Consider the following 16475-nt stretch of genomic DNA (forward strand, 5'->3'; position numbering starts at 1 on the left):
TCTTGCTCTCCACTTCTCTTGCAGCCCTCCCAGGCTGCTGCCTCCCCTGCTGCTGCCAGAGAAGCCAACAATGCCCCTTTCCCTGCTTAGGTCCCTTCCTTGGCTAAATATAGTCCTATTCCGCCTTCCCCTGTCCTCAGAAAGGCTGTGCTCTTCTAGGACTGATTCCTCTATGAGAAAGAAATGTTCATTAGATAGTAAATATAATGAGCTGGACAAGAACCTGGCCCTTTATCCATTTTTAATTGAATTGCTTGCTATTTTTTGTTGAGTATTAGGAATTTATATTTATTATGAATATGAATCCAGATTTTTTAAAATCTCATATTGTTCCTTTGTATGAGGCAAGAAAAATTTTCAAGTGTTTTCTTATGGAAGAGAACTTTTGACATACAAAAGCTTTTAATTTTGATGAAGTCCATTATGTCTATTGTTTTCTCCCAGCACCTGTGTCTCATCCAAGAAACCAACAAATTTAATTTCATGAATTTTTTCCTCTATGTTGTCTTCTAAATTCTGGGTTTTGTTTTTGTTTTTTTGTGCTGATCTTGAGGGTTGAACTCAGGGCATTTCTGGCTTTTTGGTAATTAATTGGAGTTAAGAATCTCATGGACTTTCTTGCCAGGGCTGGCTTTGAACCACAATCTCAGATCACAACCTCCTGAGTCCTAGAGTTACAGGTGTGAGCCATGACAAGTTTTATGGTTTTAAGTTTTGCATGTATGTCTTTATATATTTAGAATTTATTTTGTGTATAATGTGAGGAAGGGATCCAACTTAACTTTTAATGCTTTTGCACGTGACCATGTCTTTCCAGCACCATTTGTTGAAGAGACTATCTTTTTTCCACCAACTACTCTTGTCATCTCTGTATCCTATTTTGTTTACTTATCTGTCTGTCTCTATGATAGCACCAATATTTTGATTAGCTTACTACTATATTTTGAAATTAGGAAGTATGAGTCTTCCACCTCCACCATGTCATTTTTCTATCTGTGTACGTTCCTAGTAAATAGCACTATTATGCCTACAATAGCCAACTCAGAAAACTAAGAATAATTCTCATTCCTCCCTCTTTCTCACCTTCTAGTTCAGTCATCAAACCATGCCAGTTCTAGTACCTTACTGCTAATTCAAATCATGATTCCTTTTCATTACTCAACATTTGTCTTTTCTGAACACTTATTTTTCCTAGCTGTTTTTCTTCTACCTATCTCGTTGCTGTACATGTGTGTGTATTATAAAATGCATATTGACAGAGGCACTGGAGTTTAATGAGATTCCTCCTCTACTTGCCCCCTGTCAACTTCTCTGCTGTAGTACATTCAGTTCCTTAGTAACCACCTTGCTATTTGAGATGTCTTTGTTTTTCCAGTGTCTTGATATGCGTACTTTGCTGGTGATTCTTGCCAATTCCTCCATTTCCAATCTCTATACTTAGCCTCAAGGCAAAATTTACTTGCATGTAAAATGGTTATTTTAAGCTCTTCCCAGAATTTTTTTTTAGTTCAGATATGTTTTAAAAAATTTTTAGTGAAATAAAAAACGAGAATGCTGAAACTTGTCATTTGAAACAGAATCTCCTTAATGAGGCTACCGAGCTTCTTCTGCCCATGAGAGAGACTGTACTGAATCTTATCATAGTCAGTGATCCTGGCAGTCCTGTTTGAAAGATACTCACAACATGATGATGGGGAGAAGAGCAGGTGCTCCATTCAGTGGGTCTATAGCGCTTTTTTTTTTCTGCTTTGGATCAGTGTTTGTGCTTGTTCTCCTTGTTCTTAGATACATTTTGGGTAACCAAAATGTAGTGCTAAGCATCATGTGTCATGCAGTTGGCTGAACTATTATTACATACCAGGACCACTTCTTTATATCACCTACATGGGGTCTCAGGATTCTTTTCCCAAGCAGTCAATGCTGGTCGCTCAGAGCTGGCAAGGAGAACAAAGCTCTTGCCATTCTGTTGTTTCCTCATGGGGGAGGACTTCCTGAGACCCATAGTGTACCTGTGCACCCTGTCACCTGCTTCAGTCCTGTGAGCATTGGTGAAATCTATAGAGCTAACAATAGGTAAAACACTTGCCTCGCATGTTTGATCCCTAGTACATTAAAAAAAATATATAGCACTTGAGTCTCACACTTGTGATCCTACCTACTCAGGAGGCTGAGTTCTGAGGAGCACAGTTTGAAGCCAGCCCAGGCAGGAAAGTTTGTGAAACTCTTATCTCCAATTAGCCACCAAAAAATCAGAAGTGAAGCTGCTGGCTCAAGTGGTAGAGGGCTGTCATTGAGCAAACAAAAAACCTGATGGTCAGTGCCCAGGTCCCAAGTTTAAGCCCCAGGACTGGCATGTGTGCACGCACACGCGCATGCAAAAGCTAGATGGATCTTGAAAGATTCCCTACTTCAAATTAGAGTGTAAAGAAGCTGAGTTGTGGAGGGCTGTGGCCTCTGAGCCACACTGCATGCCACCAACTTGCCTATGTTGCTGTGTTTTTCTTTATAGGTGAGAAGATATTCCTGTGCAGTTTGGGCTCAGGTGAAAGGTAAAACCATTTTCTTATGATCAGTTCTGTCCTTATTTGTCCTCTGTTTGAGCTGCAACATTAGGTTCATGCTGAGATCTCTTTTTAAAATCATCACTAGTGACAGAAATCCAGCTGATACTATCTTTTTTTTTTTTTTTTTGGGTCCAGTCATGGGGCCTGAACTCTGGGCCTGAGCGCTGTCCTTCAGCTCTTCAGCTCAAGGCTAGCGCTCTACCACTTGAGCCACAGCGCCACTTCTGGCTTTTTTCTTTTTGCTTATGTGGTGCTGAGGAATCGAACCCAGGGCCTCAGGCATGCAAGGCAAGCGCTCTACCACTGAGCTACCTTCCCAGCCCCAGCTGATACTATCTTAAGCAATAGTAACAGCAAAAGGGATGGGAACTTAGAAATTACACCAGACCTCCAGGGCCTGGGACTCAACACTATCTGTCCCTTATCCCCTTTCTATTTGCCTCTCGGTAGTACTTGTCCTCATTTTTTTTTTTTTTTAATTTGCTAGTTCTGGGGCTTCAACTCTGGGCCTGGGTGCTGCCTTTGAGCTTTTGTGCTCAAGGCTAGTACTCTACCACTGGAGTTACAGCTCCACTTCTGGCTTGTGGTTAATTGGAAATAAGAGTCTAATGGATTTTCCTGCCTATGCTGGCTTTGAACCACAATTCTCAGATATCAGCCTACTGAGTAGCTAGGATTACAGATGTGAACCATAGGTGTCTTTGCCCTCTCCCCTCACATCCACTGGCCATGTGGTGGGGAGAGATTGGCCACAGATGTCCCAGCTGAGTGACTTCACTGGGAACAGAAGATTTTACAGTTTAGAGAAGGCATCTTTCCTATCCAGAGGCTGATTCCCTATGGATGTTAGATGGAGGACTACTATTGACCTACTTTAGATTTTATATTTGCTCCTATGGCTTGCTGGGGTCAGAGCAAGGTGATTAATAGCTTCATCAGAGTTGCATTGACACGAGATTGGAGGTGTGCTCAGGTAGTGGAGCCACCAATGAGCAAAAGCAAGCATCAGAGTTGCATTGACAGGGGACAAGATTCCATAAAGAAAAGATTCACAGGAAAACTTGTTTGTACCATAAAACAAGCGCTATCACATTCTACTACTTTGTATAACATGGCTGCATGGCAGGTGTGCACACATATGGACAGTCACATGTCCCACAGTGACATTTTTGTCGAGTGGTCTGCTTATATAGCAATGGTCCCATAAGAATGCATTGCCTATAGATGTCATGGCCATCTTAGTTTGTGTAAGCACATTCTATGATGCTTGCACAATGACAGCATTGCCCAGCGACATATCTCTACTATGTCTCCATTGTCAGGTGACTCCATTATCATATCAAGAAAAATAACTGCCATTAATGAAATACTATCCCACATACTGTAAATTTTTTTTTTTTAAATACAAAATGGAACCTAGGGGAAGATAGTTCAAGGGGCTGGTTATCACATCTAGCTCCAAGTCCTAGGAATGGTAAGTTCTTCTTGATCAGGTCCAGATGTGCCTTTTCTGATCTATTTAGGGATCAGTGACTAAATGAACAACTTGACTGTTCATAAACCACAGGGCAGGACATCAAAGGGAAAATAAGGACAACAATCGCTGTCAGGTAGCAAGGAGGAAGAGATGTAGTCATGTGTTGAGGGGGGGAGAAGGGCTCATAACAGTGTGCTCTGGCAACAGAACAGGGGACTCTTGCTCAGTCTGATGGCCTCAGTTCTGCTTGACTAGTGTCCCTTCTTGTCCATTTCCTGTAAAGCTTTGCCTCCTTGCCCGGTGCTGTATGGCTTAAACCCTCTACTCAGCATGAGCAGACTTATCCAAGGGGAATGGCCTCTGAGACAGAGAAATCACAGTTTCTTCCCTGGCAGCACATTTCTGTAAAACCAACAGGCACACAGGCCAGCCAGTAGTGTTGATTCCAGGAGTTTAGTTTGTAGCTGATACCAGAAATCCTGTCAAGTTTATGACCTTTTGAATCTGGACGTTTTCCTTATGGTTTATGAGTTCTCACAACAGGCTGAGGAATTCAGCCCTCAGCCCACAGTATCAGTTTAACCTCTTACATTCTGGGCTCAGCCTCAGAGCAGCATAGAACAATGGGCTAATGTGGTACGGAAGTGCTGGCAGCTGCTTGCAGGAAGTTTCCCAGGGATGGGACTTCACAGGGGAGATGTTATTCTCTCAGTAGACGGTTCTTGGCAGGAAATGTTTCATTCAGGGAGGCCTGGGGAATTAGATTCCCTCCATTTGTCTGTTTCTTCCCCAGCCTTATTTTCTATCTGTTCATTTCTACTCAAAGTTAACTTCAACAATAGTAGAAGACTTTTCAGTTGGGTAAAACAAATTACCTGACCAATAGCCATCTTGAATTGAGAACAGCCAGCCGTGTGTGTGTGTGTGTGTGTGTGTGTGTGTGTGTGTGTGGTGACTCTTCACAGGTATCCATTCCCTTTATTGAGAAGTTTAGTAGAGGACACGAAAAATAATCACTTGCTCCAACATTTGCAAAAGTTTTCTGCCAGTTGGTTTCTAAAGGTACTAGGGACAGGAAGAGAGTTCTCACAGGAAAAAAAAAATGCTTTTATAGAAGAACTAAGATATGTTCGCTTCCAGACTTAGAAACAATAGCTTGCAGAATCCATTCCACTCAGCAGCTGTTTGTTATGATTGGAAAACAAACTGGGTAGAAATAACCAGAGAGCTGGCTGGAGTCCTGCTGCTGTGGTAAGTTAATAGAAAGGGCTTTACTTTGAGAATGTGTGAGGGACTTTTTGTCAGTGCTCTTTTATCTTCCCTCAACTTGAGAGCCAGTAGTGAAAGAGAATTTGAGCCTTTGCATTAAAAGCACTAGAATGCTCTGGAAAGTAGTAAAAAAAAAATGCATGGTTACACAGAAATTCTATAGGCAATTCTAGTATACCTATGTATAAAATTTGCTTGTGTGGGAGTTCAAGCCACAGTACTACAAAATTTGCGTTTGAACTTCATCTCTGTAAGTCTTTCCCTCCTCTTCCCTCTTCTCCCTCCCTCCCTCTTTCCTCTCCCCTCATTCACTTTCCTCCCTCCTTCTCCACTCCTGTTCCCCCCTCCCCTCCTATTCCCTCCCGTCCTCTCCTCTCCTCCTCTCCTCTCTTCTCTCTTCTCCTCTCTTCTCTCTTCTCCTCTCCTCCTGTTTTTTCTTTTTAGGCGCTGCTAAGGTTTGCACTCAGAGCTTGCTCTTTCTAGATTCTACCACTTGAGCCAGTCCACCAGCACTAGAAGTCATTTTCAAAAGAATATGGAGACTGCCACTTCAGAAAGTAATCAGGATAGATGTGAGACCCAAATCTGTCCTGAAATTGTTCCAGTCTACTTGTACTAGGTCCCAGCTCCACGCTGGCCTTTGGAGTGACAAGTTATACTGTTTACCTTTTGCACATTGCTCCCTGAAAGAACTTTGAGGTAATCACCACAGAACAGCAGTAAGATGGCAGATACAGATGGTGTGGGGCCTGGGCTTCCTTTCCTGACTCAGACTGCTCATCAGCCCAAGGTCTTTGAAGTGCTGTTTGCCTTGGCTGGTTCTTAGTTGTGTCTGTATGTGCACCATGAACTCCCTTCTGGCCACAGAGTACTAGGACTGTATGATATCTTGAGTCATTGAGAGGATACTAAGCTATAATTAGGGGACATCCTCCAGTCACAGGCACGAAATGAGTCACTGGTGACTCCTGCCTGTTCTCAGAGTGTACCAGTTTTTATTTCTGTGTCCATACCTTCATGCATAGCACAGGCCTTCAGCTCCTAGCTGTAGAGGGCTGGCAAAGGCTCCTTACTCCTCTCCCGTCGTAAAGGGTCAACTCTGGCCTACACACCATATTTCTCAACTGCTTTTACTACTTCCTCTGATGATTCTTCCCTGGTCCTCCATTGCTTTCTTTTTTTTATAGTAGAGATTTATTTATAGGGGAAATTCTCTTTTCCCCATAAACTTGATTCATTCTGATACTGAAGAACATTGTTTTCTCTCGATAAGCATCACAGCATCAAAACTTTGGTTTCTGGATCATAGGTGAGGAATCTGTCAGCACAGACACCATGACAGCCATGATTGTCCATTTTCTGTTTTCTGCTTCTGGGAACACTAATGATCATGGAAAATAAAACACCTTGTCATCCACTTCTTCTGGCTTTCTGGGCAAGCAGTGTAAAAATGTCCAGGTAGGGGCAGCAACTTTAGCAGTCTTCATTGTAACCTGGTGAGCTTGGAAAGCCTCCAGCCGCATTTTCTTCTCTTCTTCTTATCCAAGGGTCTGTGATTAGTGCATTGGCTCCATTCACTGCTTCCAATAGATCACTCATCAGCAACAGTTGGGTACCATTCTCCTTGGCCTACTGCTCTGCCAGCTTGGTTATATTAGGATCTGGCTCATAACCCTTTGGAATAGCTGCTTGAAGGTGCATCCCAAATTTTGCTGCACTCATCATGATAGAATGCAGGATGTTGTTTCCATCCCCTGTCCAGCTGAGGGTAAGACCTTTGAGAAAGCTGTAGTGTTCCTGAAGCGTAAGGTAATCAGCCAGGATCTGGATAGGATGACACAAGTCTGACAGTTCATTGACAATTGGGATGGATGCTTCTTTAGCCAGAGTGTCCAGATCTGATTGTTTATACACTTGAGCCAGTACTGCATCTGTCATGGCAGACAACACACAGGCTGTATCCGTGAGACTTTCATTCACACCCAAATGAATGTTTTGCATGGTAAGAAAACAAGCAGAGCAAAGCCTGTTTCTGTGGATAGTCTTGCTCGAGTGCTTCTTTTCTCAAAAATCATGCCTAAGGTCTGTCCTTGCAACAAAGGCAAATATTTTCCTTTCTGTTTTATCCTAAATTTCAGATCAGCAGATAGCCATAGCAGATACTTAATTTTTTCTCCTGTAAAGTCCCTTAAAGAGGTCACGACCCTTCAATTGGACTTTATTTTGTAGCGCTTTCCCACACAAAGCCAATTCAGCTCCGATGGAGAGCTGACTTGGGATGCCATGATGACCGGAGATGAGCCAGGAGACAGGACGCAGGAGATGATCATGGAGACACATGTGGCATAGGAGTCTTCCATTGCTTTCTTTTTTTTTAATTTATTTTATTTTTTAAACCAGGGCTGAGAACCGAACCCACGGCCTTGCGCGCGCCAGGCGAGCGCCCTTCCGCTGGGCTAAACCCCCAGCCCCCTTCCATTGCTTTCTACCCTAGTTTCTGAGGTCTCAGTTTGACACCATGAGCTTCTAATCACTTCTTTCTGTCGTCTTCATTCAGACTGATGTTCCAGACTTTTTTGGTAAGGTCTTTGCTCCTATGACTTAATTATGATGACTCCTGCCCCCCCCCCCACCTGGAGTGCCTTGTAACCTGCCTGTGACTCTTTTTTTTTTAATTAAATTCCACCTGTTCTTCAAGGTGACAACCAAAAACCATCTCCTCCTCACTTCTTTTCTTTAGCTCTTCTGCATACTGCAGTGTCACTGGCATTATTTTCTATTAGATTTCATGTCTTCGAGGTAGAGTATATGAAGAGCTAGGAAAGAGTTTGGCCCACACTAGGTGCCCAGTCAGAATGCATTGAATTGGAGTGATGACTATGGGACAGCCAGCAGTCAGTTTTATGAGAAATACTGGGTACAATACGTGTCAAAGCCAATAAGCCAGGGAAGGTCCGCATCAAGATAGAATGAATATTTGAGGCTATATATATATATATATATATATATATATATATATATATGTATATATACATATATATATATATATATATATTCAGTCACCCATTGTACCTGTGTTTCAACCAACACAGATTGAAAATGTTCAGAAAAATATTACATTTGTACCGAAAATACATATAGACTTTTTTCTTGTTATTATTCCTAACAGTACATAGCAATAGCTATTTACAGAGTACTTACTTTGTATTAGCTATTATAAGTAATCTAGAGATGGTTTAAAGAATATGAGAGAATGGATAAAGTTCTCTGCAAATCTAATCATTTTATGTAAAGGCCTTGAGCACTAGAGGATTTGGCAAGTCTCTTTCTCACACACTTTCTCTCATACATGTATACACATACATATACATACCCTCACTTTCTAAACCTTCCAATGAAGTAGAGTTTTAAGTTAGCCCCCAAATTCCTGGCACCTTGTATATCCCCCCACCCTTTGCTCAATTATTCATTCAGAAACTTTTCTATAGGTTGCTGTGGAGGGATTTTGGAGATGTAATTAAAACTCCTAGTGAGAAGACTATCTTGGTAGGCCTGACCTAATCACATGATCCTTTACATGTAAGTCCAAAAGTCGGAGTCCAGAAAGCTGGAGATTCAGATGGTGAGATGGACTTGATATGGGGGAATCCTGCCAGTTTTAAAGATGCAAAGGTCTGTATGGAAAGAGATGTCGGTGGTCTAGAGGAGCTGACTGGCCTGTGTTGGCAGTCAGTTGTTTGTTTGTTTGTTTTTTTAAAAAGGTCTTAAGTCTCACAGATGCCAGAAACTGAATTTAGCTGCTAAACTGTGTGAGCTGGGGAGCAGATTCTTCTCCTGAGCCAGAAAAAAATGCTACCTACTCAAGGCCTTGAATCCAGTCTTGTAAGATCAGAGAACCAGTCACACTAAGTGTGCTTAAACATTAGAACTACTGAATTGTGAGCTAATGAATGGGCTCAAGCCACGTACATATATAGCAATTTATTAAGCTGCAATAAGAAATGAACAGCTGGGTGCCGGTGGCTCATGCCTGTAATCCTAGCTACTCAGGAGGCTGAGATCTGAGGATCCTTTGCCAGCCTGGGAAGGAAAGTCCTTGAGACTCTTATCTCCAATAAACCACCAGAAAACCGGAAGTGGCGCTGTGGCTCAAGTGGTAGAGCGCTAGCCTTGAGCTGAAGAACTGAGGGACAGAGCCCAGGCCAAGTTCAAGCCCCACAATCTTAAAAAAAAATACAGTATTGCTTATTTATCAGGATTACTTATCCCTAAATTTGTTTTCTACTTTGCTCTCCTTTGCCATCTCCTGCTCTGCAGGGAATTCAAATGAAAAGACCCTGGAAGAGCAGAGAATTGAGTATACTAACTAAAAGTCATGGAGCTGTTTGTGCCATGTGGTGAACAGACAGTTATTCTCAGAGAGGAAATAGCTGTGCCTGTATAAACACATGGAAAAAAAATGTCCCCACCCAAAGGAAGTTTTAAGGCTGTCCCCAAGGCTGAAGTACAGTTAAGGCCTTTCTAACTCTACTCGAGCGCTGTGATATTCCCATCTGGCACAGGGTTAAATAAAGACCCAGAAAAGCCCGGCCGTTCTCCTCAGATCCAGAATAAAGAGAATGGCAGAGTGCATATAGTCCTAATAGATAACTTTCTCCAAGAATAAACAACTGATTTGGAATCTAACATTTGAGGAGAAAAATGAGCTGGACAGCTGGATTCCATGGCCTGAGACTGGAAGGGAAGATGACCAGACTACAAAACAAAACAAAACTGGATGCCGGCGGCTCACACCTGTAATCCTAGCTACTCAGGAAGAAATATGAGAATCGAGGTTTGAAGCCAGCCCAGGCAGGAAAGTCCACGAGACTCTTTTTCTGAGTAGTTTGTTAGAGATAAGAGTCTCCTGGACTTTCCTGTCATGGCTGGCTTCAAACTACAATCCTCAGATCTCAGCCTTCAGAGTAGCTAGGATTACAGGCGTGAGCCACTGGGGCCCAGTTTCTATGAGACTTACCTCCAATTAGTCACAGAAGAAGCTGGAAGTGGCACTGTGGCTCAAGTGGGAAAGTGCTAGCCTTGAGCAAAAGGAGCTCAGGGACAGTGCCCAGGCCCAGAGTTCAAGCTCCAGGACCAGAAAAAGCAAAGCAAAGCAAAACAAAACAAAACAAAAAAGTACAATTCAATTGGCAACGTGTAGAATTTTTTAGTAAGGAATTCATGGAGAAAACCCCTAAAGAAGCCTTGTGACTACAGCCGTGAGTTCTTATGCATTTTCAGAGCCGATATACAAATTCGGCAAAAACAAAAACAAAGAAGACAAAATTGCCATGAACAGTTCTTTCAGCAGGAAGCACGGGGAGCCTGCTACGCAGCATAAAGATCATTTTTAATACTTAGGGGTAGGGAGCTTTTTTCCTGCCAAGGGCCATTTGGATCCTCATAACATCCTTCATGGGCCGTACAAACCTATCAATCCAGACAGACAGCTGCAGCCAAAGAGAAGCATATAAGCCCATCCAGTCATATACAAATGATTACATGAGCCTTATCCAGCCCTGGAGCCAGGCCTTCCCCAGCCTTGCCGGAGTAAGCAATAGTTAAATCCGCTGCTTAGGGCAGGTTCTGCTGGCCGATAGATCCCACCAGGCCTGTGTTTTGTTCTCCTGTTGGCTTATTTTTTACTTAAGAAAAAAAAAATTTGGTGCCAGTCATGGAGCTTGAACTCAGGACCTAGGTCCTATCCCTGTGCTTTTTTTTTTTCTTTTTCTCAAGACTAGTGTTCTAGCACTTGAGCTATAGCTCAAATGGAGATGAGTCTTATGGTCTTTCCTGCCCAGGCTGGCTTTGAACCACGATCCTCAGATTTTAGCCTCCTGAATAGCTAGGATGGAGGTGTGAGCCTCCAGTGCCCAGCCCTTGTTGGTGTTTGAGAGGGATATTTGACCTCCATTTTATTATTTACTTATTTTGGGGGGTTGTGGGTCTTGAACTCTGGGCCTGGGCTCTGTCCCTCAGCTCTTCAGCTCAAGGCGAGCACTCTACCATTTTGAGCCACAGTGCCACTTCTAAGAGGGATATTTGAAAGCAAGGGAAAAACAACTCTTCTCATGTACAGAAAGCATATCCGGGTAGGCTCTCATACTTTGCACATGGGATGGGGGCCCTTTGCAAGTGATTTCTTTGAGAAATCTGAAAGAAGTGGAGAGTTGTCCTGAGATACTAGAGGTGAGCAGCAAACCGGAGCCTTTGGTACAAAGGAAGAGTCGCAGCTGATGATAACATGAAGGAAGGCAGGAACAGGTCAGATCTTCAGATGCTCGCTTAACTCTCTCAGAAAGCTGCAGCCTCAGTTCCCACGAGACAGCAAGGGCACTCTGAGAACTGGTTCTCAGGCTCCTCCCTCTTCTTTTCTTGGAGTCACTGAGTGGTCAATGCAATTCAGGTGCAATGCATTTGACATCAGCAAATACTACATAGGCTTAGAATGACTATGTGAAGTTGGTATCCACAAATTAATAACTTATTTTTTGATGATACTGGGATTGCTAGTTAGATGCTCAACTACTTGATCCACACCCCCATCCCTTCTTTGTTTTAGTTTTTTTTTTTGGTCAGTCATGGGGCTTGAACTCTGGGCCTGGGCGCTGTCCCTCAGCTCTTCAGCTCAAGACAAGCAGTTCCAGTTTCTAGTGGTTTTTATTGGAGATAAGAGTCTCATGGCCGGGCGCTGATGGCTCCCGCCTGTAATCCTAGCTACTCAGGAGGCTGAGATCTGAGGATCACGGTTCAAAGCCAGCCCGGGCAGGAGAGACCGTGAGACTCCTATCTCCAATAAACCACCAGAAAACCGGAAGTGGCGCTGTAGCTCAAGTGGTAGAGCGCTCGCCTTGAGCTGAAGAGCTGAGGGACAGCGCCCAGGCCCAGAGTTCAAGCCCCACGGCAGACAAAAAAAAAAAAAAAAAGAGTCTCTCTCCCCAGGCTGGCAATCCTCCTGGACTACAGTTCTTTACCTGAACTGCAATCCTCCTACCCATACCTTCTGAATAACTGGGATTACAGGTGTATGCCACCATATCCAGATTTTTGTTGAAATGGCGATCTCATTAATTTTCTTTTGGTCTGGTCTGTCCTCAAATTGTGATCCTCTCAATCTCTGCTTCCTGTGTAATTAGGGTTATAAACAAGTCCCCTCATTAATTATTCTAAAGGTATTGATATCAAATCTAGAAATATATATGACGTAGATCTCTATAGTCTCCTTTAGCCCATCATTTTCATTAGTAGCTATTAAATATTGAGAGAATGCAAATATAGAGGGAGAGATCTAAGGGAAATTATTGTGATGAAAGCTGGGAAGAATAATGGGTGGAATGAATAAAATAGGGATGCAAGCTCCAGCCCCTCCCTTGGCCTCACATCCAATGATATGATATGTCTTAAAAACATACATACACATGAACACAAACCTAGATCATGTTACACACACAAAAAAGGGCATATCAAATGTTGTAATCTCCATTTCATGACTTGTAAGAGAGCAATTAATCAAAGATGTAATAATGTTGCACCCATATATGATTTATATTTGCATAGAATTTGCTCAGTTTGTTACTAGGGTATTTGTGTATTCCTTAGTAGTTGTAAGATGCGCTATATGTTAGCTCCTTGCCTAGTATTCCAAATATTTGACCTGGTATCTCATCTAACTCTGTAATCTTTCTTATTATTGTTTCTGGTATATACTTTTCATGTGGTGAAGGCCTTCTCTTATTGGCAGTCTCCCACTTTAATAGATACACTTACAAAATTCTTACCCACTTTAATATCCATCAACATTTTCTGATTCATTCAGGTTTCAATTTAAAAGTCTTTCATCAGTCTGGATTTTAATTTGGGCATATGGTACAAAACAGCTAGCCAATTTTCTCCCACATTAGTCATGAATATTTTATCATTTCCCTAGTGATTTGAAACAGTAACAAAACAAGAGTAACAGGAATAATAATTCACAGAAGCTAACTAACATTTGCTTATTGCTCACCAGGTGCTAGGCCCTGATCTAACATACATTAACTCATGCATTTAGTTTTTGGTATTTTTTTGTCGGTCGTGGGGCTTGAACTCTGGGCTTGGCGCTGTCTCTGTGCTCTTCAGCTCAAGGCAAGTGCTACACCACTTGAGCCACAGCACCACTTCTGGTTTTCTAGTGGTTAATTAGAGATAAGAGTCTCACGGACTTTTCTGCCTGGGCTGGCTTTGAACCGGGATCCTCAGATCTCAGCCTCCTGAGTAGCTAGGATTACAGGCGTGAGCCACCAGTGCCTGGCTTAACTCATTCATTTCTCATGATAACCCTGCCGAGTGGTCACTATGATTATCACCTCCCTCAGTGTGGGACTAAGTGGCCGAATTGATTATAATATTTGCTTAAGCATAAGACCCCTAAGTTTAATTCCCAGTATGGAAAAAAAAATACTTGCTATATTTTACCACTGGAGCTAACTAACATTTTTGAACCAAAATGTACATAATGTCTTCTTTCTATATGCATAAGGAAATTGCTCTCACACACAGAAAAAAAAAATCTATCAAGTGTAATTGACCTGAGAGAGGACCAACACAAAGCAATCCATTATGTGGTATTTATATACTCACAAGATCAGCTTTCTTCTTCCCATAACGTTAATATGGTCTGGTTTTACACTTCCTCTTCAGAAATACCCTGGAACTGTGGACTGTGGTTTCCTGAGGCCCCATATCCTGTAGACCAAATTGGGGCTGGGGTGGCTGGCAGGGAGGGGGGGAGAGGGTATAGCAGCACTGTGGGGGCATTCTTGGGATTCTTTGTTAAATGAGGCCCAACTCTAGGCTGTGATGGAATGGGCACATTTGGGTGTGTGCCTCCCGGGAGGGCCATGGTGGGCTGCCCTGGGGGCTCAGTGTGTGGTTTTGTCCCACAGATTCGTCACTCACACCGCAGCAGATGGTGGGTGTTGCGCTGGGCTCCATTGCTTTTGTGGTTCTTCTTGCATTCCTCTCCTTCTCAGCAGTGTGGTATGTGGGTTGTCATTCTTGAGAAATGAGTAGAATGGGGGGAGGGTCTAATGGGGAGGAGTCATGCAGAACAGCTGGGGATGAGGGTCCTCGGGGACAGGGGTGGGAGGCATGACTAACCCTGCAGCTTAGGGTAGAAAGGAGAAGTGCTCCAAGAGAAAGATAACTACCGCAGCCACGCACACAGCAGGCTGGCTGATCTCCCATGATGCTCCTCTCTCCACCCCCAGGCATGGGATTCACATGGACAAAACCAAAGGCCATTCACTTTGCTTCTTCCTTTTCTTCCTCTCTGTCTAGATGGTGGATTGGTGCTGAATGTAAGGATGCACTGGTGCTGGGACAGATGTTTCCACAACTGTTTTTACAGCTTCTCAGGTGCCTGCAGAGGCCCAGAGTGGCTTCCAGCCAGAGGGGTGTGTGGACCTGTATCTTTCTCCATTCCCAGCATTGTCTCATTCCTGGATTCAAGATGGCAGCTATCACCGTGGAGCCACTCCCCCACCCCTGCCCCCAAAGGAGGAAACTCAGCAATCCTTACTGTAGCTTCAGGAACAGTTCTGTACCTGTGAACTTGAGACCAATGTGATGCTTGACCACAGACTACAGATCATGGCTGTTTGGGCTAGGCGATGCTGAACGACAGCTCTTCTACATATCGGATTCAAAAGAGTCTCTGTAGCTTCTTTTTGTTTTAAAATTTTTATTGTTATTATAAAGGTGATGTACAGAGGGGTTAAGGTTACCTAAATCAGGTAAAAAAAAGCACCAATATTTCTTTTTGGACAATGTCACCCCTTCCCTCAGTCTCTCTCCCAGTTTTTACCTCCTGTCCCCACCCACAAGTTGCCTATCTTCTTTTTATAGCATTTCTGCTAGTTAATTTAGGACTTTTTTTTTTTTCGTCAGATATCATGAGATGGTCTTATTTGGGGGATAAAATTTGGCTTTTCTGCTGGAGGTTATTGAAAAGAATAACATTGACATGGACAAATGCTTCAAGCATTTTAGAAGCAGTTCTCCTACAACTAATTGATTTTCTAATTGATTAGAAAACACACTAGCCCAACCACTGCAGGAAGTAACCCGCAATGTCCATTATCGAAACAGTATTGCTGTGATACAATTCCAGTTCTATGTGTGCTCCAAAGTAATGTCTGCATTTAAAGTAAAAACATTCTGGAATGTACATGGCTCTTACTTTAGTTAAATTTTGCTGGGTGCTTCCCTTTCCAAGTTGGGGAGCGATGGAAATGTAGTAATGAAGGGTTAAAAGACCATCATCCTGTTCATAGAGAGGCAAGAATCCACGTTTCAGGAGCAGGAAGATAATGGTGGGCCACACCTCATCTGCAGCTGTTGTTACTATATCGTGGCACCTGAGATGTTGGGTACAACAGTCCGAGTATGTTGTCATTATGCTGAATTTACAGATGGAGTATATTAGATTTAACTTTTGTTTTTCTTGTCGGTCGTGGGTTTGAACTCCGGGCCTGGGTGCTGTCCCTGAGCTTTTGTGCTCAAGGCTACATTTTACCACTTTGAGCCACAGTTCTACTTCCAGTTTTTTGGTGCGTAATTAGAGATAAGAGATCCTCAGATCTCAGCCTCCTGAGTCTCTAGGATTATAGGATTTAACTGTGTGTGTGTGTGTGTGTGTGTGTGTGTGTGTGTGTGTGTGTTGTGTGCTGGTAGGAGGGCTTGAACTCAGGGTTTCATGCTCTTACTTAAGAAGTTTGACACTCTACCATTTGAATTGCCCTTCCACTTCCAGCTTTTTGCTGATTACTTGGAGATAAATGACTTAAGGACTTCTCTGCCCCGGCTGGCTTATAACCAAGATCCTTCCTCAGTGCTCAGCTTGCTGAGTAGCTAGGATTCCAGGCATGAGCCCTAGGGGGGCTTGGCTTAGACTTGACTTTTACAGATTGAATTCTGATAACTGATCTCACCAAAAGAATGATGGAGAAGAAAGACAGACTCGGGACTTTCCTCCTGACTTGCTTGGCCTAGAACATTAAGGAGGAAAAAGGGGAACAGTTACATTGCAAACTGCCAGAATGGAGCAGCTGGAACAGTGGAGGTGGAATTGTGCCCCATTCAGTGTG

The 16475-nt window shown here is 43.0% G+C and overlaps 1 protein-coding gene across 1 annotated transcript in view; it reads left to right on the forward strand.

Moving 5' to 3' along the window:
• The window catches only part of Susd1 (sushi domain containing 1), a 98092-nt gene extending 83332 nt beyond the window's left edge, over positions 1 to 14760 (forward strand). The window contains exons 13-15 of the mRNA XM_013023220.1: positions 2510 to 2549; positions 14274 to 14367; positions 14668 to 14760. Coding sequence (XP_012878674.1) covers positions 2510 to 2549; positions 14274 to 14367; position 14668 — 135 coding nt within the window. The 3' untranslated portion in view covers positions 14669 to 14760. The remainder of the gene's footprint in view (positions 1 to 2509; positions 2550 to 14273; positions 14368 to 14667) is intronic.
• The last annotated feature ends 1715 nt before the right edge of the window (positions 14761 to 16475 follow it).

This window comes from Dipodomys ordii, unplaced genomic scaffold (assembly GCF_000151885.1).
Source record: "Dipodomys ordii isolate 6190 unplaced genomic scaffold, Dord_2.0 Scaffold67, whole genome shotgun sequence".
NCBI classification, from domain to species: Eukaryota; Metazoa; Chordata; class Mammalia; order Rodentia; family Heteromyidae; genus Dipodomys; species Dipodomys ordii.